The sequence below is a fragment of the Motacilla alba genome, chromosome 5 (assembly GCF_015832195.1).
Source record: "Motacilla alba alba isolate MOTALB_02 chromosome 5, Motacilla_alba_V1.0_pri, whole genome shotgun sequence".
NCBI classification, from domain to species: domain Eukaryota; kingdom Metazoa; phylum Chordata; class Aves; order Passeriformes; family Motacillidae; genus Motacilla; species Motacilla alba.
Genome location: NC_052020.1, coordinates 37,125,911 through 37,151,405, shown reverse-complemented (window position 1 = coordinate 37,151,405; position 25,495 = coordinate 37,125,911). Strand labels below are relative to the sequence as shown.

Below are 25,495 nucleotides of genomic sequence, written 5' to 3'. Positions count from 1 at the left end.
ATTTGTACACATAAACATTTACATTTTAAACATTTAGGTAGCATTTTTTGGCTCTTACAGTTTTCTGGTTTGTGGCACGCTTTGTGAATCCAGTGGATTTTCAGTTAACTGGGAGTTTTGAGAGCACTGGTACAAATCCATTTCTTAGGCTTCAACAAGATATTTTGGCTTCCAGAGTTTGAAATAATGTATCTTCAATGAATATGCTTTGTGTGTTTTCTGACTGCAGTTGGAAAACTTACCAAAAAATTTATACTCCTTCCTTCTGCAGAAGGGAAGAACACTATCTGGTGCCCACGCTGCCACTTCCGGAACAGGTGACGAGTCAGACTGTCGGAGAGACAGGCCTTGTGGTCCCGGAGGAAGTCTCTGGAAACAAACCTGCAATGCTTGCCCGATCGGAGAGTGGCATATAACAGGAAGGGATCATCTTCAGAGCTTCACAAAACAAATGGAAAAGACAGATGTCATTCACAAGGCAGTAAGTGGCTGCAGGAAGTGATTCAAATGCTGATCAATATTTATTCATCAGCAACACTGAAAATTCCAACCACTACTCTAATTCCCTGTAAAATTAAAAATTGCTTACCACAGGGCACCAAAAGCTAGAGTGCAATAAAAATTAATCGTCTGCTACATAGAGCACTGTTTTCCTTTTTTCACAATCTGATAATAGAACAATATAATCTCCTGCCATGAAGTTTAACAATACCATACTATGTAGAACAAAACTGCTAAAACTCAACAGTGTACCCCCACACAGCAGCAGACCACAACTGCACACTGATGCTACCAGAAATTCTGTAGCTCAGGGCACTGTGCTCTTGGCAGTGGTTTTATCAGTCATAAATCCTAAAAAACCATACAGCTGTCAATATGATTCTAAGGGATGAAAGTCTTCCCAATGCAACTTTTTATGTACTTTTGAAGCAAGTGTAGCAAGAGATATGTTTCTTTCACAGACACAGATAGAGATAACTAGTAATGGTACCAAAATGCACATAAATCGGGTGTTGGTCTCCATTATATTGAGCTGTTTTCTTCAACTTACATATTTTCAGCAAAGAAGAAGTCCGCCTTATTCTGCATCTCCTTCATAATTTCTTTTTTCCAATTGGAAGAGTTCATCAGCATATGTTTGCGGCCCAGCACAAGCAACCGGGCATTCTCTTTTGCCAGGTAGTTGATGGCATCAAACAGCTGCGGAAAACAAAGCAAACCCAAAGATTTTCTTAGCTGTAAAAACAGAGTGGCATGGAATGTGTGTCTCACCTAAGGGACTTCTAGACTACTCTCATTTCATACCATTCTTAACTGCAATGCGAATTAAGCAGATAACTAATTAAATTCCCTAATCACAAAGGAAAAAAGAAACAACAAACCAATTCATTGAAGGAAGCTGCTCTCAACCACACAGAAAATACAGTGCTTTTATACTCCAGCTTTTGCAGTTCAAATGACATGAACGACCTCGGGCAGAGTTGTATGGAGATGTCAGAAGTTCCAAGTCAGCCGAGGGAATGAATCACGCTGGATTTAAGCGATATCCACCGGGAGCGCTGAGCACAGGGCCTCTCCAGCCCCACCTGCTGGAGCTGGAGACCTTCACGGCCGGGAGGGAGGCGGCGAGCGGCAGCACATGGAAATCCGTGACCTCCGCACTAAGGCTTTATGAAAACCACATCCAGATTAGCCGCCCGCTTGTGAACCAACATACCGGCGGTAAACTCACTTCAGAGGGACTTTTCAGCAGTCTCTCAGGGCAGTGCCTGTTCTGCAACAAGTGCTTCTGAGGACACGCACTTGTGCCTGGGACTTTCCCTCCCTGCTTCACCCACACTGAGCTCAGGGAGGGCAAAGATTCTGGCTTTCAGCATCCAGGATATTACCGTGGACTGCTCACAAAACAATGGCATTTCAGTTCGACCCAGAAAGACAGAAGAATTGTTTCTTGAGACTCATGCACCTATCATATTTGAAAGATAAGGACATTATGCTCAACAACTGGGGAAAGGTATTTCCTAATTTTTACCTGCATTTGCTACCACTATTTGCCAACATACAATCTCCTGATTATTCTTTAATCCTTCCTGCTTTTCTAGCTACTGCCCTCTTCCTTGTTACTTTTTCCCCCTTTAACACCTTCAATTGCCCTTCTCCTTCTATTGCTCTTTACCTTCCTTTCCTCCTATTTGTGATCCTTCTTGCTTTTTGGTATAATTTGCTTTTGATTCAGGGGCTAGAAGGAATTATTCATGTAACTTTTGTGTGCCATTTTACAATATATTTAGTTTCATCTACCTGCAAGTACCAAGAGAAAGGGGTGGCCCTATTCAGTCTTCTCTCAAGCTGCACAATCTCACTACTTCTGTTGTGTCATATTATATCACAACTGTACATGAGCTCACTGATCCAACAAAAGAATTTTTTACAGGGTTGAGCTTGCAGCAACCCAACAGATAGACCTGAGTCACAGGTTCAGTGACTGATGGGAACACATCGCTGGAGGTGGTAAGGACAGGAAGTGTGGGACTGCCCTTCACAGGAAAGGACCTGCAGATGGCTCAAATTAAATATGCCATGAATCTGGACCTGAGACCTGGGAGAGGAAGCCAGAAGATTTTCTACATTAATTGTAACTGTTGAGCTGTAAGTTGCTGTTGCCAGTATTGATTCTGAGGAACTAAAGGCTCTGTTTTCATAAAGATACAGGACCTTGGTGCTAATGAAAACACAAACACATAACAGGACCTATTGGAACTGACTTCCTGCTTCCAGGAGATCACATTGGATATTGGCTACACATGTGTACAATCTACTTTTCCCTGGTTGAAAGAAACAAACCATAATGTGAGCAGGAAAAGGCCAAATGCAGTAACTTCTCATGCACTGAACCTGTCCTGCAAATAGCTGGATTCAAATACCAAAGGAAAATTACATTAGTTAATCTGAGTTCATTAACGCTAATTAAAGTTAGGAAAAGTTAGCTACTGCATCCACAGACATTTTCATTTACAGAAGTCAACAGTGAAGAAATAGTAACAATGAGTAACTTTAGTAAACCCTTACAAATTCCAAATGAAAATATTTTTTCTTTTTGCCTAATGTTTTGCTACATTAAGGGAAGGTGAGCAAAAAATCATGCGGAAAAAAAGAAATTAAAAAACAGCAGCTCTACATACAGACTGGTCAATAGTAGCTATTCCCAAGTATTCTTGGATTCAGCTCCTGTAGGTCTTTCCTTCTGGAGGTTGTAACTAGTGGCACTTTGTACCTGTCCAACATATTATTAGCATATGAGGTTTTCTAGTGTGAAGTGCTTCTGGCAGAAAATTGAGAGGTTGGTATAAATTAGCTACAGCAATGAAAAAACTCAAAGGCTTAAAATGTAGTGAAATTAAAGGGAGTCAGCATTTTAAAATTCTGAAACTCCTGCTTACATAACAACCCACTGTCCTTCCTCTACTTAACACAGAGATTAAACTTATTTACACAACTAAAATACAGAAGATAGAAATTATTTTTGTTTTCATAAGATAAAGATAATTTTGTTCTGCATACCCCCCCTTACCTGACACAGCTTCACTAAAGAGCCTTTTCTCTCACTTTAGGCTTGGGCACTTAATGGGGGTGGTCTACAAGGAGTCACAGAACTTACATGGGGGTTTTCTAACGTGTGCCTACTCCCACGCCTGGCTGCTTCTCAAGAAAGGAAGATGTGAGACACACTAACACTTGTTTCAGTCACAGAGGAAAGGAACTGAACCTAATGGTGTTAATACAAAAAGAGCAGTAGTGATCTCTCATTTAAAAAGTCAAGGCTATTTTATTAATCTAGTATTTCCAGAGGTTGCATGGGTGTATAATGGAGCACAAGGAAGACAGATTAATTATGCTAACTCATACAAGGAACTATGAGCAGAGCAGGATACAGATTTCCTAAGACTTCACTGCCAGTCCCTTTCTGATCACTAGATCATGCTGTGCCATGTGTCCCCAGTTTCAAAGCTTAGCTTGAGGTAGCTTTCTCATTAGGTACTACTGGTAGATTCCCACTTGTGAAATGGGGAATCCCTACACATTGCTGCTGGGAGGCACACCACTCAGTGATTCAGCAAAAGGTGACTCACCCGCATGCACACAGAGCATGAAGAAGTAATCACTAAAAATATTTAAATCACATTTTTTATGAATAAATCATGTCTGACATTGCTTAAATATTTGGGTTCACTAACTGCCATTTAAAAGCAAAACTCACCTACAGGTTATCTGCTAATAAGAGCAACAAACTGCTCTTTTACTGCTCTTTTCACCTACTGTTAGTGTTGCCTCCCACCTAATCGAAGCTGTGAAACTGCAGAAGAAACTCCAACACAGACCACAGGGTCAGAGCTGCCATTGCTGTGCTGTCAGGCAGGGCTGAGCATGATCATTGTCTCCAGAGTTTAGCCAGCAACTGTAGCCAGTCAAAAGAGGAGATTGTCCCACTTCACTTTTCACTGGTGTGGCCTCACCTTGAGTCCTGGGTACAGTTTTGGGTGCCACAACATAAAAAAGACATCAAGCTGTTAGAGAGCATCCAAAGGAGAGCAATGAAGATGGTGGGCTGGAGGTGAAGCCACATGAGCAGTACAGAGGTCAGCTGGTCTGTTCAGCCTGGAGCAGACTGAGGAGAGCCCTCATTGCAGTTACAACTTCCTTGGCGGGGGGAAGTGGAGGGGCAAGGCACTGATCTCTTTGGTGACCAGTGACAACACCCAAGGGAATGGCCTGAAACTGGGTAAGGGGAGGCTTAGACTGACATTGGGAAAAGCTTCTTCACCCAGAGGGTGGTTGAGCACTGGGACAAGCTCCCCAGGGTGTCATAGCACCAAGCCTGAGAGAGTTCAAAAAGCATTGGGGCAACACTGTCAGGGACATGGTGTAATTCTTTGGGTGTCCTGCACAGGGCCAGGAGTTGGGACTTTGATGATCCTTGTAGGTCCCTTCCAACTCAGGGCATTCTATGATTCTATAAATTAATTCCTGTCATGACTACATTTATTTGACTTAAGAGTTTCGCCATTTTTGGTTACCTTTTCCCATACTGTAGATCAAGAAAATAAGCTCAAGAAAAACCTGTTTACTTCAGTCCCACACATGGGAGAGAGACACGATGAGAAGCCAGAGATTTTTGCCCCAGCCAGTTACTCAAGGAAGGCATGTGTGCTGCTTGCAAGAAAGGTTGGGCTTTCTCACTGAGCCTGGTAATTTCACCAAACACACTCAAGATCGTTACCACAGCACCAAATACAAATGCTTCTTATATTCTCTACATTATTGTTGATGACACAGTGTAAATTAGTCTCAAGTCCTCTTAACTCAAATACAGGGGCAGTATATATGTTTCTTCATTTCTCTGGAGTTTATCTGTCCCTGATTAGCACGGGTGTAGCTACTTCAAAGGGAAAGCAGTGATGGATGAATAAGCAACAGTCACTAAGATTAATCAGCCTGGTTTACCTTCTGTTTTTTAGACAGTCAGCAGGTAACTCTTGGGAATTATCCCTTACAACACCAAGGATCTCTGCAATACTGCAGAAACAATATTGCTGGGAATATTTGTATCCTGTGTTACAGTAAGACTATTCAGATTGATGTAACACATCATCATGCAAAACTCTACCAGTGACAGCTCTTCACACATCAGTATGGCTGTCACAAAATGTTTAACGTGTTTTAACCTGTCTGCATTGACTCTGCCCCTGGAATTGACTTATCCTCTCTTGACACATTCACTAGAGATATGTTTTAACTCCCTATCACAATTCATTAAAATCTGCATTTCACTTTTAGATGTTAGCCTTTATTCTTAACAGTCAACACTATTAATCAAAGGCAGATTACTGATTGAGCAGGAAAACTAAACCACAGATTCCCAAGTTGATAGATTTAATATAGATTGAGGATGGTACAGCAGCCTCAGTTTGCTCAGATAAGGCAATACCTAAATACAGCTGTGCTACTTGCAGAGTAAGTCTGTATTCAGAGACTGAAGATGCTTTTGCAGCCAGGTGCAAACTGACTGGTACCAAATGTGTTCCAAGACACCTGGTGCTCCTGCACAATCCAGTGTTCCCACTGCCCAGAGGACTTGGCTCAATTGTAACACTGGGTCAATGTAAACACATTACTTTCAGGTCAAAACTGACTACAGCAATACTCCATGGACTGTGACCAAGCTAATGAACCATCTCGAATCCTGAGTAGTGGGGAGAATGAAGCAGAGTAACTGTAAATATATTCAGGTCAGATACAAAAGCAATAGCACAATTTATATTTTTTTATATTCATGAGACCCTGGCTGTTATGCCAGTAATGGGGATATCTTTAATTACAACTCCATTTGATTTCAACTGAAGATGCAATCTGCTCAAGACAATCCCTGAAACAATTCTGAATGTAGAAGGAACATGTTTGTAAAAGCCTCTCACACTGAATTCTGATATATTATAAACTGTAGGTAAAGTTTCCAATTTCAAACAATCTTGAAGAGCCACCCCTGTCTTTTACTCTACTGATGAGCTCAGAGAACACCACAATACAAACCAAAACTGTGTAAATCAATCTCAGATTTGGTAGGACACTTTTTGAATGCCTCTGCTTTTGAATGGTAATATTTTTATCATCACGGTGATAAAACATGATCATCATAACTTCAGACGAATGAAGTTCATCCACAAATAAAAAAAAAGAAAAATGGGTAGTGACAATAGTTAGCATGCTATTAAATGAACAATGCAAAGAGCTCTGGAAATGCTGACTAAAGAAGATATGCCCTATCTGTGATTATACAAAAGTAGGAAAAGAAACATGTAAAACCTGAAAGTGTTCCCTTTGCATTTCCACATATCAAAACTACCCTTTGTTCCCATCTTTGAATTCTTTCTGCTTGCACTGCTGTTTCTTCAACAGTATTTTCTTACTGATCACTACACATTGCTTCATTGCACCAATATTACACATATATCATCTTTATATTCTTGAGAAAGAAAGTTAAATAAAAATGAAAAGGTATGAGGTTTTACTTATTCTTGCATAAGCTTCAGATGTGAAACTTTACCTGTCAGAACCACTGACTGTAAATAGAATAATTTTCCCAAGTGAAGTCACATCTTCAGGGGTCTGCCTTCTTTCACTGAAAATCCGGTCTTTGCAATTACATTGATACTCTTGCTTTTCTACCATTATCAGAGATACAAAGTATATAAAAACTTTAAGGAAATAAGGGAGTTTCTCCTACCATGTTTCATTTTAGGAACAATGTAAAAATGTAGCCATCAGAAATGAACTAGAAACATGTAGCTATTTCAAAGGAACGTTTGTGAGCCTAATGGAGCTGTGCCAGTCTTAAGATTTTCAGCATGGGTCAGAAGCTATATTTAAATACTGAAAATCCAAAATGTGAGCAGGATCTCTGGGTGGTGGCAGTGGCAGTGGTAAGGGGATGTTATGAAAATGAAAGCACACGCTTGACTGATGCTTTCCATAGACAGGAAATAACTCGGGGCAGGACTGAAATCGGCTTTGTCAGACTGAAACTGACAGTTTAAAAGGCACTAACACTTCAGGTCTCACCACTGTCCTATGCTGATGTCTGTACAGCGTGACTGACCTTGTTTGATGCTAAGTGTTTTCCCCATGTCCTAAAGTCCCAGACAACACTTTCGTCCTGTGAGGAAAGGTCCTGCAGCAGGTGGGGACATCACTGTTACAGCAGGCACAGGCACGATGCTGATATGGTACATTAAACCTATGCTTCTGCAGAGACATCCCACATTTTAATAAACTTGACAGTTCCAGAAACACTTAACATAGACATTTCTAAGCTCACAGGACCACAGATATCCAGATAGAATGACATGATAACCAAGGAAACGACAGTAAACTGACAACTTGCAGTTGGAAAAAAGCATCAGAGTACAACATGCAGCAAATATTTATAACACAATTTTCACACTGTCTTTCTACTGTTTCTCAGTAGTACTATTTTCCAGTCGCCTGCTACAGATTATTATACAGAGGTTCCTTTCAAAACTTTTATACACCTTCAAGAACAATTGTTTCAATAAGAACCTTTGCAGCTCTTACACATAAGTACATCAACAAACACTACTGAAATGAGTGGTGATTTCTCTGTGAAGGTCAGAAAAAGGAAAAATTTTGTTTAATATGAAAGAGAATATATAAAACATTCTTTTTCAAAACCACAAAAATCAGCTGAAACAAACTAAAGCACAAAGGTCTGAGAAGGAGGAGCAGCTGTGTGGTCAGAGTCAGACCTATCTGTCCTGGGCCAACCATGAAACCAAGGCTTTCAGCAAGGAGGAACCTAGGAGGGAATCTGTTTAATATTGCTAAGAGCATAACTGGTATTTACCAGCCCAGGGGACTTTCACATCCATCAGCACACCTTGCACTGCCAGTACCATGAGGCAGAAGTTCAACTGTCTCAGCTGGATCAAGGCTTACCCTGGCAAAAAACTCACTGTTCCTACAAAAGCAACAAAAATCTGATGCAGCGTAACACAGCTGATGTAAAATGGGGGTCAGCATTATTTATCTTACACAGCCATTAGTTTTGATCATTGCAGACTCATGCCATTTTACTACTAGTAACACTGCCAGCAGTGTCCATACCTGGACATCCTAGGCAGTGAAAGTCTGAAAGCCCACTATGATAGCTTAAGTCCACAAGACCTAATTTCTGCACTTTGATGTTTTTCATGTAAGTATATTGGTAGCAGTCTGCAATACTCAATAGCTGGACACTGGGCAGGCCACTGTTTTATCTGAAGTAATTAACTTAAAAGATACAGCAATTTGACAAATAGACGATATTGTCAGCTCCCACAAATTAATTATAGATGATGTTTGGCATTTGTCTAAAGGCTTGGCCTCTGGGAACAACCAGTTATATGAAAAGCTTTGTAGACTTAGCCATTTTTTCCCCTTGTGAAGAAAAACTAGCTTAAGAATATGAAAATATGATCACGAGAAAGGCTTGGGCAACAGAAGACAAGTAAGAACCACTCCCAAGCCCCAGCTCTATTTCATAAAAGGATCTATTTTTTAAAGCAACTTTTTGCTTGGGGTCTCAGAATTACAGTTTCCAGGTATCTATATGACTATATCAGCCAGCACTTTTGAGGAATTATGTTGCATCTTGCCTTCTTTTGTCCATTTCCATGGAGAAGATGCAGATACCCAGCTAACAACTCCATACTGGAGCATTCAGGACTGAACATCAGTGCTTAAGTTCAAAACAGAACTGTAATTTCAGATGTGTTTTGTTTACCAAATTTATCAGATAGCAAATGGTTAAAATTGTGTTTTATTACTGGTTATGTTAACTAGGCTGGTAGACTAAATAGGCTTGTGGAAATGAGAGTGGGTGGGATGACAAAAAAGAAATCCCTAACCTATAGCACTCAAATTTCAGAAAGCCCATTTGGGAATGCCCATTCAATGGAAAGTTAAGAGATTTCACTCTTTAAGGCATGATATGCAGATACATACATATAAACTAGAAGTAAAAATGTCAAAACTGTCCAATTCTTTAAGACACTTCCTCTCACTATTGAGATGTATGGCCATTCTGCACAAACAGATTTAAACAGCACAGTGCAGTGTCTTACAGGGACATTGAGTACATGACTCCTGATGATGAAAGCAGCCTAGTGACATTAATGGTGGAGAAGCCCAGGGTAACTACTCCTCACAAGGAGCATGGTAAATCACCACCAAATCATCATCACTAAGACTGCCTGGTTCTGCTCTATGATTACTTGCAACCCTCTTACTACTACTACTTAATTTTATTTATTCAAATGTGTGGCAACTTAGGGCTGTGGTGGAAGAAAACTCCTATCACTCAATCAATCAAGCACTAGTACAGGCAGTATTCAAGAAACAGGTATTCCAGTGTCCTTTTCTTAAGCTTGCACTGAATGTAGAAGTTCAAAACTCCAGAGAACCACAGCTTTAACAAACATCTGCATCTTACTTCTACTTTTTTTTTTTTTCCCCCAGTGTATAGTGTAAGCACACTCTAGTTTATCAGAGTATCACACAATTTGGAAATAAACAAGGAGAGAAGGCACCAGCAAGGTTGATCTTCCCACCCCGGTATACCACGTAAGTCAGGAGCAACTTCTGAATAAAAATTCCTTCAGAACCTGTGGAACTGAACAGGTTTTTAGCTGCTGTTGGAGAGCTTATGGCACACACTGTACACAGCTTGCTCAGCCATGTCAACTGGACTCCTTAAAAGCTCAAGAGTCAAAAATTCAAAATATTAGAGGCAGAAGAAATATTACTGCAAACTCGCTGCTTCCTTTTTGTCAAGCATAGAAGCAAGCAGGTAAGTGGAAAAGTGCTGGACAATAAGGACAGGTGTAAGCATCACTAATACTTTCTGATTTATCTAAGAGGTATGTTGGTATTAACCATATGACAGAAGATTCAGTTTTAACAGTCACTACAGGAAGCACTGTGCAAGGACAGGACAATACAGCAGCTGGAAATGGTAGAAACTATTTGTAAAATTAGAAGAAGGAATTAATACTTCATTAAACTGGTAGGAAAATAGAGTACCTAAAGTTTACATAATCTTGACAACCTCTTTAGCTTCTGACTCAGTATAATTCAATGCGTATTTCCAGCTAGAACTGTGAAAAGAACTATTCAGATCATTAAAGAATTGACCAGTGAATAACAAATCAGAAAGAAACAGCATCACAAGCTAGTATCTCTGGGTGGAAAGGAAAAATCAGTAGATGAATGTAAAGATTAGTAGTAAATATGTAAAATACTTGAAACAGAGAATTTCTCATTAAGAAAAAGGTTTCCTAACAATGATATGGGGCAAATAGTTACACTGCCAGAGATAAAAATTCAAAGTGATTTTAAAATGTAATTTTGGGGGATCATATTTAGGAAATCATAATTGCAGAATAGACTGCTTGAATGTTTATTTTATGGAGTTCTACAGAAAAACGAGAACACCAACACAAATTATGCTTTATAAGGTTGTTTCTTTATCTAATGGTTTGCAAATACTAATTTTTAAGATTTTCAGTTAAGCATTTTTCTTGAAGGATGGGAGTGAAGATTTCTATTGTATAAGAGTTACTTTCCCGAGAACCTGAAGAACAGCAGCAGCAAAGGCAGGCATAGTTATCTTATTATGTCCTTGGTACTGGTGTTCTTACTGCATCACTCCTGTTCCTCACATGAACCGAGCAACAAAATTGTTTACAAGTCTCAGCATGTACAATACCAGCTTAATGGCACAGTTCTGGCAGCAGTCCCCAGAGAAGTGACAGATATCTGAATGAGATGTCCTCTTCATATTAACACAAGTGAACATATTAGTTTGATCTAATTTGATCTAGTTTAGATTAACACCACAGATAAAAGCAGAAGTCTGAATTAGCATGGGGACTATTTTATTTCGACCCTTAGGTTTTTTGCCTTGCCTGATTTCCCCTCCCTTATTTGGAAGAACTGCACAAATGTACCCTTCAACAAAATACGTAAAAAGTAGAACAGGGATAGCCTCTTCCCTTTTATGTCTGTATCTAATGTACAAAATCAATACCAGCAAAAGGTGAGGTTTGCATTGAGAAGTGTTTGATACAGAATGTCACCTCTGACAGGCAACAGTATTTTGGATAAGAAGAGTTCTTACCATTTTTCAGAATTTCAGTTTGAAACAGAAATTCTTGTGAATTGGTTTTAAGCAAGAATACTGCCAGCATGATTGTCACCCCCAGAATGGAATTTTAATTCTGGTGAAATCAGTCTCCTAGATTCAAATGGGAGTTCCTATGTCCATGTTACAGACAACACAAACAATCAGTTTATGAAGAGATTTAGATTAAAAGCTGTTTACAATTGTACTTGATTTTCTATGAGTCTAGATTAAAAAAAAAAGAAAATTACTTTAACTTCAGTTTTAAACTTCATTGCAGGTTATAATAATTTAATAATCTCAATTTGAGTATATTTACTTATACATAAATGTCTCTTCCAATCCTGCTTTACAAATAGAATGCAACTAGAGAAAAAAACAACAAATGTAGCTTAATGGATTGTTGGATCATTAAACTTCATGTCAGTATGTGGAGATCCCTAGGAATAACATACTGTTCAAAAACTAGGCTTTCATAGCTTCATAAATAAATCCAAATGGATTTTAGGCTTTTGTTACATTGTACTTTTTCACCTTCAGATAACAAAACTTTCAAATATGTTTTCTTTCCTACTTTTACTAGAAACAGCTTATTAAATGTAAAAGCCAAGAGTGAACCAAAATTGGTTGCTTTTCAAATATATAAATAAATCCAGGTGTACACTAATGAACACAATCATTGTCCCGAGGATTATCTATGCTGCTTTTAAGATGACAGTGAAACCAGCACTTCTCATACTCAAATAAAATGTTTATTCTTACAGAGGACTGGCCTATAGTAACCCAGCCTTCACATTTTCTGGCCTGCTTCCCATAGCCTCTCACTACTACGGAGACTTTTCATAGGAAAATCACTTCTAAAGAAGCAGTTCAGTTTCCCAAAGACCAGGTTTCCAATTTGGAGGCCCAGCACACCTCTTACTGCCACACTGATAACAATTCATGATTATGTGAAGCAGTTGAGCTGCCCAAAGAAAACCCTCATCTTGAGGTTTCTAAGAGACAAAGTGAAAACAGCAAAATAGAAACTCGTCCAGTTCAGAAGACACATTCATTTAACTTCATCCCCTAGATTTTAGACTTCTCCACAACATGAAACAACCAACCTGTTTGCTACAGTTACTAAATTCACTGGGACATGAATCATCGAGGCAGGTTCACTCTGCCCTGCTGAATTTCTAGCTTATATTCCTAGAGATTAGAAGAATCTTATTATGAAAGATGTGATACAAATTCACTTGTTAAAAAAAAAGGTATGATTGGTGCTTGGATGCTCCGTACTTAAATTAACTTTTGATTGGCTATTATCACCAAATATAAAGGTAAAAATCATAAACATCAGATGGAAACCAATAGAGATAATTAATTTAACCACACCAGTTTTATTAATTTTATAGCCAGAAACAAAGGCTGCAAATAGTAATGGGAGGCAACACCAAGAAGAATCTGACTCTGAGAGAAAGTAACAGGCAGAACCTGTCAAATTGCCTGATAGTCAGATTTCGTTAACTTGATCAATTTCTGCTGCTCAGTTCTTACCAGGAAATGCAAAACTAGAGTGGAAACCTCTGAAAAGAAAAATAATTGTTTACAGCTGACTGATGAGGTATTTACTCAGAGAATCCTGTCAGTTTGCCCTTCCCCATTTCACAATGTTGGGAATTTAGAAGTTTTGAGAAAGTGTCCCCTGTATTCACAAGTCTGACCTTGTGTTTCCCTTAAGCTGTCCCATCTACCTCCTACTCTCCTGTCCCAGTGCTGGAGAAGCAGTGAGGGACATTGGAGCACACCACTATGGGAAAAGCCAGACTTGGTGGCTCAAGGTGTGTAGGCAACACGGGCATTTCCTCGGTGCAAGCCTCCATGCCAACCAGCTGCAGGAGTACTTCTGAAACCACTGATGTCCAATACAGCTGCACTTACAGTGTACAGGTATACAAAGCTGAATATATTAAATGCCCTCTTATTTCTCTTTTAGCCACAATCAGGAATTGCCAGGTTTCAGAAGAGCTGCAGGGAGAAGAGAACTTGCAGGCCAGGCCTTCCCTCTAGGTTTTACTGGCAACTGAGCCTATCTCCTTCAGCTCTCCTGGGAATTTAACAGCCTTGTTCTTCTGCATCTGGTGACCACAATTCTTGAGCTTGAGCTATGTTATTTTAGGATAGCCCCAACATAGAAGGAGAGGGGGAAGATTTCAGCAGATTGGTATTGATCTCTGAGATGTGTCTTCAGAGAAGAACTGAGTTCTTCTGCTGGGATATCCAAGGAACCCCTAGAAATTAACTGATGAGATCTGGATGCAATGCTGAATATTTCACTCATGAATCTCTAACACTAAAAGTAGGTGAAGTTTCAAGAGTACCCCTTACTGCTTGACCTTCTTTCTCTTCTAAGATCATGTTACACAGATGGTGAAGGTGATTTTCAATGGAAACACCAAAAATCTTCATCTTTACAGTTTGTGCAATACTTACAGGAAATGAAAGTACAGGTCTAAAGAATGAAACACATGTTGCAATATAAAAATCTCTCCAATCTTGAGCAACAGGTCAAATGCTTTGTTATCATGGAAATACAGACTTGAACTACCATTAGAAGACGGGGGGGAAAAAAAGAGATGGAAAAGGCTGAGAGCAAATGAACAAACACGTCTGACTGCTTTGTTGAGTGGTAAGACAAGAGGTGGTCGGAGGCAGAATTGATGAACTGTCACAGTATGACAAATAAGACCTCTGTTGGATGTATTGATTCTGAACAGAGAATGACTCATGGATCTACTTCATTCTTGCTTCATTTACAGACAGTAAAGTACTTGAACAAATCACAGATGCTGCCAAAGGAGTCAGAGAAGAAATTCATTCTTTCCTATGGATGAGTTTTTTGGGGTCAAATTTATAAATAACTGCTTGTTTTGTAGGACAGCTCATAGAGTGGAGCTAATCTTTTGTACCAAGTATCACTGTCTCAATAACTGTACAGATGATTTTTTATGCATGTTGCATGGTTAAGTCTGACTTCAAGACTTGGAAAGATTACCCCATGAAAACCTGAGCATACCTGTATGTGTATGTGTCAACTGTACTTGTATGCACAGGAGCTGATTTTTTTGTGCGTCTCATGGCCTCAAAATAGTTTAGTAACTGGAACTCAGGAGAGAAAGTTGTATTCTCTATTTTTCTCAAACACTACAAGCTCCAATATGTTTTTTGCTCTCCTTGTTTCATCACAGAGGATTTATTAGGCATTACGCAGAGATTTCAAAGAAGCAAAATTATGTTTCAAAATTGATTTGGGTTATTAAGCCAAGAGAATTGTGGGTCAAAGATGCCCTGTTTTTCTTTTTTTTCTTCTTTTTAAAAAAATTGCCTTTATTGAAGAGTTGAGGTTTTCTTGTCTTAATAATTTTCTTTATATCTGGAAAATAAGCCTTGCAAATTGAATACAGTACATACCAAAGCAATGGCTCTGAGCTGAAATCACAAAGTGTAATTCATCAAGATTCTTTAATTCTGTGGCCAAAGTTGGGGTTTTTTAAAAAATGTACCAGGATCATTCACCATTTTCCTGTACACTACTATCCTATGTCCTATTTTTCTCCCTTATCTTGGTGACACTTTTTTTCCACTACCAGCTTTCCTTTCAGGACTGCAACCTCTCTCTACCCATTCTTTTCTCTACTGCTAATGTAGCCAGGAGCCCAGCAATAACTCTTACAGAACTACTAGAATAACTAAAATTATAATGTTAGTTTTAAACCTTGAATCCTCCTGTTAAATATCATTTTAGATCTTTAACATATAGAAAAAGAAAATGCAGTAATATGTTTACACACAAGTATTATTACTGCAAAATTCTGTTAGTCCCTTCCCCAATTCAGAGGAAAATCTCCACTCAACCAGCCTGTTGCTCTTTCCCAGGAAGAGACAAGAAATAGATGCAAAACATGAGGTGTCCCCTGCAGCTGCCACAGAGCACTCCCAATTACAGCAGCCACAGCCTGGCTTTTAGTGACAGCCTGCGAGAGGTGCACGGGGGCAGGTCTGGTGGCTTTCCTGGCAGGAGCTGACTGCTGCTTCAGGCCAGAGATGTGGTGTGCTGGCTGCTGCCAGCAGACTGGGATGGGAAGGAACAGCAAGGATCTGGCTTCCTTAGTTATTCTACAGGCCTAATGCAATTTATATGGAATTACACAAACTCATGTAGTCCATTTATAGGAAGTGCTGATTAAGTTTAGGAGGAACCACTCGGAATTATCTGCCAAGAGCAAAAACTATTTATTTGTGCATTGTCAGCCTTCAGTAACTCGGTCTGGAACTATTTTACCAATCGTTTAGATGTCTGAGTTTAATATAGAGATAAGAGATGGTAAAGTTAGGGCAGAGCTGACCCCAACTGCCAACTGTTTGAAGAGTTAGCTTTGATCCAACACACATTTGAAATATATATTCAGTTACTTCTAACACCAGATGGGCACAGCTAAAAAAAAAGGACCTGGCTGCATACTTAATTTACAACATACCAAATTGTAAATTAGGAATAGCAAAATACTCTTCAGACTGTTCTTGCAGATCATGCTTCCTCACCCCTCTTTCACCTCCCACCCTGGTGCTCCACAGCTCAGGGGCAGCTGAAGCAGAGCAAAGTGTCTTCACTCCCCTTCTGCAACCCAAGAGTGGTCTCTAGAGCCTCGCTATCCTGCTTGCACTGGGATTCCCTCTCATTTCAAAGGAACACTTCTGCAGAAAATTGTCATAAACAGGAAAACATCCATTTAAGAACTATGTAACAGTTTGTTTAATACAAGAAATGGACAGTTAGTGCGTGGAAATTCCCTCTCTTGACCTTTACAAGGTGAAAGGTGAGAGCACTACAGAGAGTACCAAATGTGAGTGTGTTGGGTAAGGATTTATGTAATTAGATACATCTGGAGGAAAGGATTAACTACACATCATGATACAGCCTGAATCAACTTTGCTTAGTTAAACTGCAAGGATATCTCTGTTTACAAGCCACATGTTTGCAGTACAGTGACTGACTCAGTCAGGCAAAACCCATCAGGCACAGTCTTACAGCAGCAGATGACAAGGCTGAACCATTTTAGACTTTCGGGAGGTTTGGAATTTTTTTCTATTGATTATATAGCAAAAATAATTTCTATTCTACAATATCTTTTAATAAGGAGTTAACTTTAATGTCTAATTTAAAATGCTACAGTAAAGAAGCAAAGGGTTGAAAGGAGGTGCTGTCTGGTATTGCAGTTTGACAGTCACTATGTGTGCAGAGCCTTCAAATCAAATGGGCTCACCATTCCCTAGCCGTCAAAAAATCTTCATGCTGTCTCCTTCTTTTTTTTTCTTTTTTTTTTCCCAGAAATTGAGTAATTGATGCAGCCACATCATAATTTCTACCAGGAAACTGACCAAGAATAAAACCCACCTGGACAAAGGGGCAGTTGGGGATTATATTTACAAACCAAGAGTGTCATAAACCAGAGAAACTGCCACAGGATGTTCCAGTACATCTGTCAAGTCAATAATATTCATGATGATTTGCTAAGTGCTGGCTATGAGGACTGAAGTTGCCTGGGAAGTCACATATCTAGCTTTCTAGAATGTCAGAACACTTTGGGAATTAAATGAGTAAAAATTTTACCTTCAACTTTTGCTTATTTTCTGTCTCCTCTTATCCCTCAAGGTACCTGTGCCTTGCCACACAACCCAGCCACTCCCCAAGTAATTCCATGCTAAATGGAATTACAAATGTTAGGCTGTTTGAAACAGAGAGGAAAATTTCATCAATGTTTTCTTATTCTAATCATATGACTAAGAGCTAGCTAGAGTCTTGGTCTTCAGCAGAACAGCTGCAGTTCTGGAAGCTAATTCATGAAGTTAAACAGTACTTTTTGTTAAATTTAAATAAAGACAAGAATCCATTTAAATTACCATGTTTTTGTCACATAAATCTTAGGCTTTCTCTTGTGTTTAACAACACCCTTTATTTTGCTATTCTCTCTAAATCACATAAGGGACAGGTTCAAAGAAACTAGTAATTTGCAAATAGTAACACTTAAGAGTGTGTTAGAAACACAGCAACAATCTCAATTTCTCCTTCAACCACGCTGCATACTAACTACATACTCTAACAGAAAGGTTTATAAAACAATATCCTGACTGGGTCTAACAGATGCAGTAATCAGCCCTTGAAAAGGACACAGACTGACCCATACGCGGAGACTCAAAATAAGTTAGCTTTTTGACAAGTTGAATAATTTAGCTTTTGACGGGCTGGACAGCTTTAGCATAGGTCATCAGAAACACTGCTCATTTACTACCTCTCTAATCAAGCAGAAGTCACAGCATACCTCTTTTCTTCAAAACGAGAGGTACCCTAGCCAGCCAGCTTGACCTCAGCAGCCTTCACTCTTGGCTTTTTCCATCCTTTGTGCCCTGCCTCCCTCTCCTCTCACATTATTTCTCTTCTCCATCTTCTCAGTTCAGCACTGTGTTTCCCTGTGCAGACTGAAGAACTTCATAAGGCAGGCTGTAAATGCCCCATACGTGCCACTCCATATTTTCCATTTGGCTGTCACAGGCGTGAGGACAGGAGCCTCCAGAAGAGGATGTTTTGTGGCAGAGCGAGCCCTCAAAGGGCAGACTACAGCATTCAGGGAGGTCAGTATTCACAGATGGGAGACTGCTTGGCAGCAACACCATAACCAGAAAAGCAACACATGAACAGATTACTGTGGCCTTCCCTTCCCTCATCTGAAAAGAGTTTGGAGACAGAAGAAAGGATTGCTCTGCTTTGCGGGTTTCTTTCTGTTTTTAGCAGTCTTGAAAAAAAAGTCAGAAAACAAGAATGCATGCTTCTTGTCAGAAGAATCCAAAATAAGAACAAAAACATAGTCATTTTTTGACATGTTACAACACAGAAGTTCAGAGTCATGAAGAAATAAAACAGGATCTGCTAACATCCAGAGTGATCTCGCATTTAAACTATGTTTCCACTTGGAAAAAACTATGAACTCAATAGTTAACACTGTAATTGTGTATAAGGACATCTAGCATTAAAAAAATTAAAAGGATCTCAGTTAGTTGAGAAGATCAATGCAAGGAAAAGTCTTAAGTGGTCCATGTGTCTAGAAGATTATTTCTTTTGGGAAGTAAGCTATTCTGTTGTTTAGAGTGCGAATATACACTTTCCATGCCAAAACAGGTACTATTCAGCCAGTGAGTATCTACAGGTCTATAGTAGAAGTAATGGGCTTCTCTAATCTGTCATGTAATGACTCCATACTCCCAAAAAAACAAGATCCAGAAAACAGGAGCAGAAAGAGACTGGCAGAAACCCCAATGATTACCATTTTTTGTGCATGACAAAATGTAATAATCATTCACAGCAACCTAACTAATAGGACAAGTAAATTTTAGCTAAGAGAACCCTCTTCTGCATAAGCTGGGATGAGCCCAAGTTACTGCTCTGTTGTGTAGGAAGGAAAGGCAGGTCCTCCCAAAATCCTTCTTATTCAGGAGAAATTTGACCTGTACCTATATGGAACAGCCTAAATGAAAGTTGATGCTTCCAACAGAGTCCTTCTGGAGCTCTTTGGCATCATGGATCCCAAAGTGCTTCCATTACAGCCCAAGCTAAGGAGAAACTCAAAGGCAATTTATGCTGTTCAGCATGCTAATACCTCCTAGTAAGATTTCTGATCAGAAATCAGGAGTAATTATCTGCCAAAATCAGGTAGGCTCTTTGCCCAATTGCCTGCAGTTTCTACAAACCATTTAGAATCCTGTTTAGAGCTCCCACAGTGGGAAAGACATGCACTGAGCAAGGGCATTATTTTCCCCTCCTCATCTTTGGCAGCATAGATCTGTCTTTCTACATGTTAAAACATTGTGCCACTATGTGCCACCTGGAATTCTCCTCAGACAATCAAAACTTCCTCCCTGAGCCCACCCAAACAACTTGTGAACTTTTTTGCTATTTTTGTAGTAAGTAAAGTACTTTCTTTGTGAGACAGTATCTCACTAAACTACACTGCCACTCTGAAATATCTTTCAGCAAGTTTATCTAACCTCCCTAGCTCACTTTTATCTACATATATAGTATACATTACTTCCTAACAATAGCTTTAAAGTAATTCTTAGAACAAAAATGTATTTCTTGGAATGACTAAAAGTGAATTTCTTATTTTATTATCAATCTCATTTATAAATTCATTTTAATTTTGAGAGCATGGAAATTTAAATTCTGGTTTTGGAATATGTGTGAGCAGCCACTTTGCTACTCCTAATTTAAAGTAAATTTGATTGACAAAAAAACCTCAAACAACCTTAAGCCAATTCTTAGTGAAATGCTACAAGGGAGTATCAAGAATTCTCAAACATAGGTATTGACAAAGGAGCAAGATTTTTCTTCTACAAATCAAAGAGAAAGAACTGAAGCCAGTTTGAGGTACCCTTGTTAAACAGGACTCAAGTCTCAAAGCAAGAAGTGAAATAATGTTTAAATACGTACAGGATGTGGTTTGAACTAAGCAAGGGGTTATTTTAATGACAACTTTTATCAGCATAACTATATTAGACTAAACATTTTCTACACAGCAGATTTACCCAGTTCCCCCAAATCCCTATTACTATGAGAATTTACACAATCACACAGAGTTTGTGTAATTATGTTATTATTAACACCTTAGCTGTAACTATAAACATTGAATATATGAGGAAATGTGTGACATTTTACAGCTAATACAGGCAAATATATAAGAAGAACCACCTTCCCACTAATAATTTTTAATTTGTGAAACTTAAATAACTCTTTGAACTTCATTGTGAATGTGTGACAAAGTATTTGCTCATTTTCTCTAGAGGATAACTAATAATGAGGCACTCACTCTTTTAGAGTCAGTATACACAAAACACTTAATGAATATTTAACCAGCACTTACATTTTCACACTGCATCTTTCTGGATTTTATGTGGGAAACATTGAGTCCATCAATAACAATATCAAACGGAAGTCGATTTTCAACAAATGTTTGAAAGGCCTCCAATTCCTGAAAGAAATAAATAAACACAAGGGAATAATATGTCGAGTTTAATAGAAAGAAATTCCCTTCGATTTTTATTTAAAAAGGAAACACAGCCCAAATGTCTCACTTTTCCTTTGTTGGCTACACTTCACATCATTACTTGATTATTTCCTAAAACGACCACATCAAGAAAACCCACCCCATCTTTTAAGCCATAAGTCTTACATTGGATACATCCAATAAAACCATTACAACCAAAAATTACATCACAACTGAAACCCAAAACTTTACAGTTATCCACATTTTCAAAGTTACAATCTGAGCTGTACACTTCTATAAAGATACATGTTATAGTCATTGTCACACAGCAGTTGCTGAACAAAGCAACTTTACAGTCCAGTAGACAGCTTCACCACTACTAGCTCTAAACATATCCAAATGAAAAATAATGATCATGCTTAGGTTCTCTGAAAGAATTATGCAATCTCTGAATGCCAGTCAATATTTAAATAAACATCCACTTAGAAAGACAGTACTCCTTCTGTGAGAAACACGTGGCTTTAAGGCTAAAACCATGACCTTTCTTACTAGGTCAGAAATGTAACACACTGATTGAGCAAAACATCCAGTTTTCCCTCATAAGGAAACCACAACTGCCTTAGGTTTGAGAGTCCATAAGAGAAGAACAGACTACAAAGCTATAATAAAATCTTCAGGAATTTCTCCCTTGATTTCTGGGGAAAGATTTAGTAGTTTTTTTGCAGACACTTGCATAAGATTTGTACTTTTTGCTTCTGACTGTTTTTAATAAGACCAAGAACTCTGCATTATCCTGATGGGCAGTGACCCAGTTGCATAAATTACCTTTCTAGTAACAAGTAAGATTTATTTATCACTGACAGAGTTTTCACAATCCAGGCTATAAATTAACTTTCACAGGAACTCAAACCAATTAATATTTCATGCCTTCTGCAAAGGATTCAAGAAGTACTCCTCTAATCTTGCCTTCTTCCATGTAGCAATACGGCACCATACGTCTAAATAAAAACCACTGCCTCAGCACCCAAAAACATACAGAGCATATACAATTCTTCCTTGAAGAAAGAAATGAAAGAAAGAATTCATTTTTCCAGAAAATACAACGCTGTCAGACAGTAACAAATAATCACTTCAAATTTAGTTGGAATTCTTATGACAAATTATAATAGGAAAAGGGCTACTTGTACTAAGAGTACAAGCCAAGCAAGATAAGATGGCTCACTCAGTTAAAATTTCAGGAATAATTTCCAGGTGAACAGAGGTTTACCAGTCAAAAGCACAGTGATAAGAACACGGACAACACAGGGCTCAGTCTAGCACCCTAGGAATCAATCACCTGTCATGTGATCTTTCATTTCTCCATGGCTTAAATAAATTTTACTACTGAGAAAGTATAAACCCTGGACAAGGAAATTATAATCTAAAACAAAAATAAATTGCTGGCATTTGTGAAGTATTTTCCCCACTCCCCTGCCCTAATCTCAATGTATTTTCCATAGATGAATAAAAATCCTCATTGCCATCTGACAGGGACACCAAGACACAGAAGGAAGTCACTAGGAAAGGCAGTGGCAGGGATAGTAGGTAGAAACAAGTGCAAAACCAAACAACACGGATTCCTGACTTCTAGGCTTACACCACCCATGGACCTCCCCATGGTTCAAAATCTGGCGAGTCATCACTGCAATACTGGATGGCTGTCTGAAATGTGGGAGATGAAAAGAAGCAAAACACATGCAGCCCAAAGGAAATTAAGATAGAAAAGCTCTGAGACAAAGATGAGTGAAAATAGAAAAAACAAAAAGTGGAAGCAGGTGAAACCTGTGGAAAACATTCCAACACAGTGTTATTTTCTCAATGCTAACAATTGGCAATATTATTTGAAGTAACATAGTTACAGTCAAGACATTTTTAAGAAGCAAACTGTACAAGTAATCTTGTCTGCATAGACTCAGTTCAATACAAAACAAGCACTTTGCAGAGAATTTTTAAAGTGGTATTTTATTTCAAGTGACAATGGTTATAAAGCAGTTCCTGAAAAGGTGTTTTTCCCTGATGGACAGAGTAGACTGTTTTGTTCAGGGAATACTCCAGCATGAGCTGGGGAAGCAGCAGAGGGGTTCAGCAGGTCTGCACTCTCCTCTGTCTACTCTTGGCTTGGATCCCTCTCATCTCCCAGAAGAGCAGATGGTGCAGGGCTGCCAGAAGGGTCCTGCTGAGAGGCACAGGATAGGCTCAGCGCTCCTCACAAAGCCATCTCCTGGCTCTCTGGGGTTTAGTCCTGGAGGTGGGGAGATGCTGCAGCTTTTTCAGGGTCATTCCTTTGGTGTGGATGTTTCCATACCATCTCCTCCTGTCCATGTCTCCCAACATTCTCTCCTAACATTCTCAACAGACAGCATGCCCTGCCATCCTCCCAGATCAATTGCATTGCTTCTCTGTGCGCAAACTGTGCAAAACAGGGAGGGAAGGTTTGCTGGTGGCAAGGAGACTTACTCAGGGAAATGAGGAGTTAGTAGCAAAAAGTACCGAAGACAAATGGCCAACTATAATTCATGTCACCAACTACAGAAGACTCCAATAAAAAGCCTCAGACAGACTGAAAATCCCAAGGGTCAGTTTATTTTCTCCTCACCACCCATATTTCCCCAGCAACACATGATACTGCGTTCTTTCTTTTTCCAGAAAAAAAAAAACATTAAGAATGACAGAGAAGGTCTCCTCCCCTGAGAGACAGGTTTTGAGCTGCCATATTTCTCATCCTCTCTGGACACAGGGAAGGAAAAGGGCAAAGCCTGGAAATCAGCAGCAGGCTACCTCATCCAGACATAATACAAACGCCCAAAGACTTACACAGTAGGAGTGTACTGGGTCTGGCTGAGCTGGAGTTAATGCTCCCCACAGCATAAAGGCTGTGTCTCCAGCATTCCCCCTCATCAGTAGGCTTGTGGTGGGCAAAATCTTGGGAGGGGACATCCCCAAGACAGCTGACTCAACCTGACCAAAGGGATATCCCCTCCATATGACACCTCCTCAGAACAACATCCAAGAGAAAGAAGGGGGCGAGGGGAGGGTGTTTATTATGACCTTTGTTTTCTGGAGCAACTGCTATGCATACTGATGCTCTACTTCCCAGGGAGTGGCTGGACATCACCTGTCAATGGGAAGTAGAGAATAAATATTTTATTTTTCTTCACTTCTGCATGCAGCCTCTGCTCTTGCTTTAATAAACTGTCTCTATCCTGACTCACAAGTGTTTTTCCACCTCATTTTATACCCCTACACCTTGTCCTGTTGAGAAGAGTGATACAGCAGCTTGCTGGGCACCTGGTGTCCAACCAAGACCAACCCACTACAAAGAGAGAAAGTAGACAATTCAAAGAATGCTGATCTTTAAAGGATTGGGACTTGTCTGGATTTTATGCAACTCTCACTTCAGCCACAGTAGTAAACAGATGATTTATCCACAGGTCCCTAAAGATATCTCCCCCATTAGCTAACTGTTGGAAGACATTAAAGGCTTTCTTTCTAAGCAGTAAATGAAGTAGAGCACAGCTGCAGTTAGGGTACAACTAATCAAGAGAACTCAGACACAATGGCTATCAATGCAGTACAATGATGACATGAAGGTTACAGAATCCCAGAATATGCTGAGTTGGAAGGGACCCACAGGGATCACTGAGTCCAACTCTTAGCCCTGCACAGGACCATCCCTGAGAGTCAGGTTGGTTTAGGCAAAAATAAGCAAGCTATTCACAAAGGCTTACCCTTCCAAATGGAGACTGCAACATGTGATCTACACACACATGGTGGTGTATGCCACAGGAGCATTTCCTTGGAAACATCCTGCTCAACAGGACAAGGGGCACTTCTGATGAATTCCTTCAATAAGCCAACAAGTAACAAAACACATCTCTCTCTCCCCCTCCCTCCCTGCCCTCCTGCAGGTAAGAGCACCAATATAAACACAGCAAACCTTACACTGATTTCTGACTTGTTCTGACTGTGTTAACCTCACAAAGTTTTTAAGGAAAAGTCCATTTTCCTTATGGACTCGAAAACATGACTCAAACAGAAGGAACTAAAACAAAACCACATTTTGTATTGCTTATTGACGTGACCCTCCATATGGCTCAGGTTCTGCAGAGAAGTACTGCAATACAGCAGGGTTGCTGCCTCACTGCAGGACTTCCCCCCACACACAGCACAGTGCTCACAGCGGCTCCAGTGATATCCTGTTTCACACCATGAACAAAAGAAAAGGGAATTTTAAAAAACCCACCTGATTTCGTTCATTGCCTTACTGGGAAAACAGGGGAATGCCAACTATGCAACCTTTAAAAATGATTCACTGCACCTTTTATTAGAAAATCTTTTCTTCACAAATGGATACAGACTGAGAAAATCAAGTAAAAGAAAGAGCCAGCTATAACCAAATCCATGATGGAATTTATATTGATGTAAAAAATTTAAGAGTTTTTTAATAATTTATTGTTTAATCACTAGGGTGTTGGTGGCTCAAGTTCATTCATATCTTGGCAAAAGCACAAAGAATTGCATTTTTTTTGTATTCCACACCAGCTGGGTGGCTCACCCACTATTTCACCACCATCTTATACTGGTATGTACTGGCACTGCCCCAGAAAGGGGTGTTTCCACCTTCCCCCCTTCCTCAGCCATTCAT

The 25,495-nt window shown here is 39.5% G+C and overlaps 1 protein-coding gene across 1 annotated transcript in view; it reads right to left on the bottom strand.

Annotated features, from left to right (window-relative positions):
• Window positions 1–25,495, bottom strand: part of LOC119701002 (protein only RNase P catalytic subunit) — a 37,208-nt gene that overhangs the window by 1,875 nt on the left and 9,838 nt on the right. The window contains exons 4-6 of the mRNA XM_038136793.1: window positions 20,689–20,796; window positions 1,052–1,200; window positions 243–438 (exon numbers count right to left, since the gene is read on the bottom strand). Of these exons, the coding sequence (XP_037992721.1) occupies window positions 243–438; window positions 1,052–1,200; window positions 20,689–20,796 (453 nt within the window). The remainder of the gene's footprint in view (window positions 1–242; window positions 439–1,051; window positions 1,201–20,688; window positions 20,797–25,495) is intronic.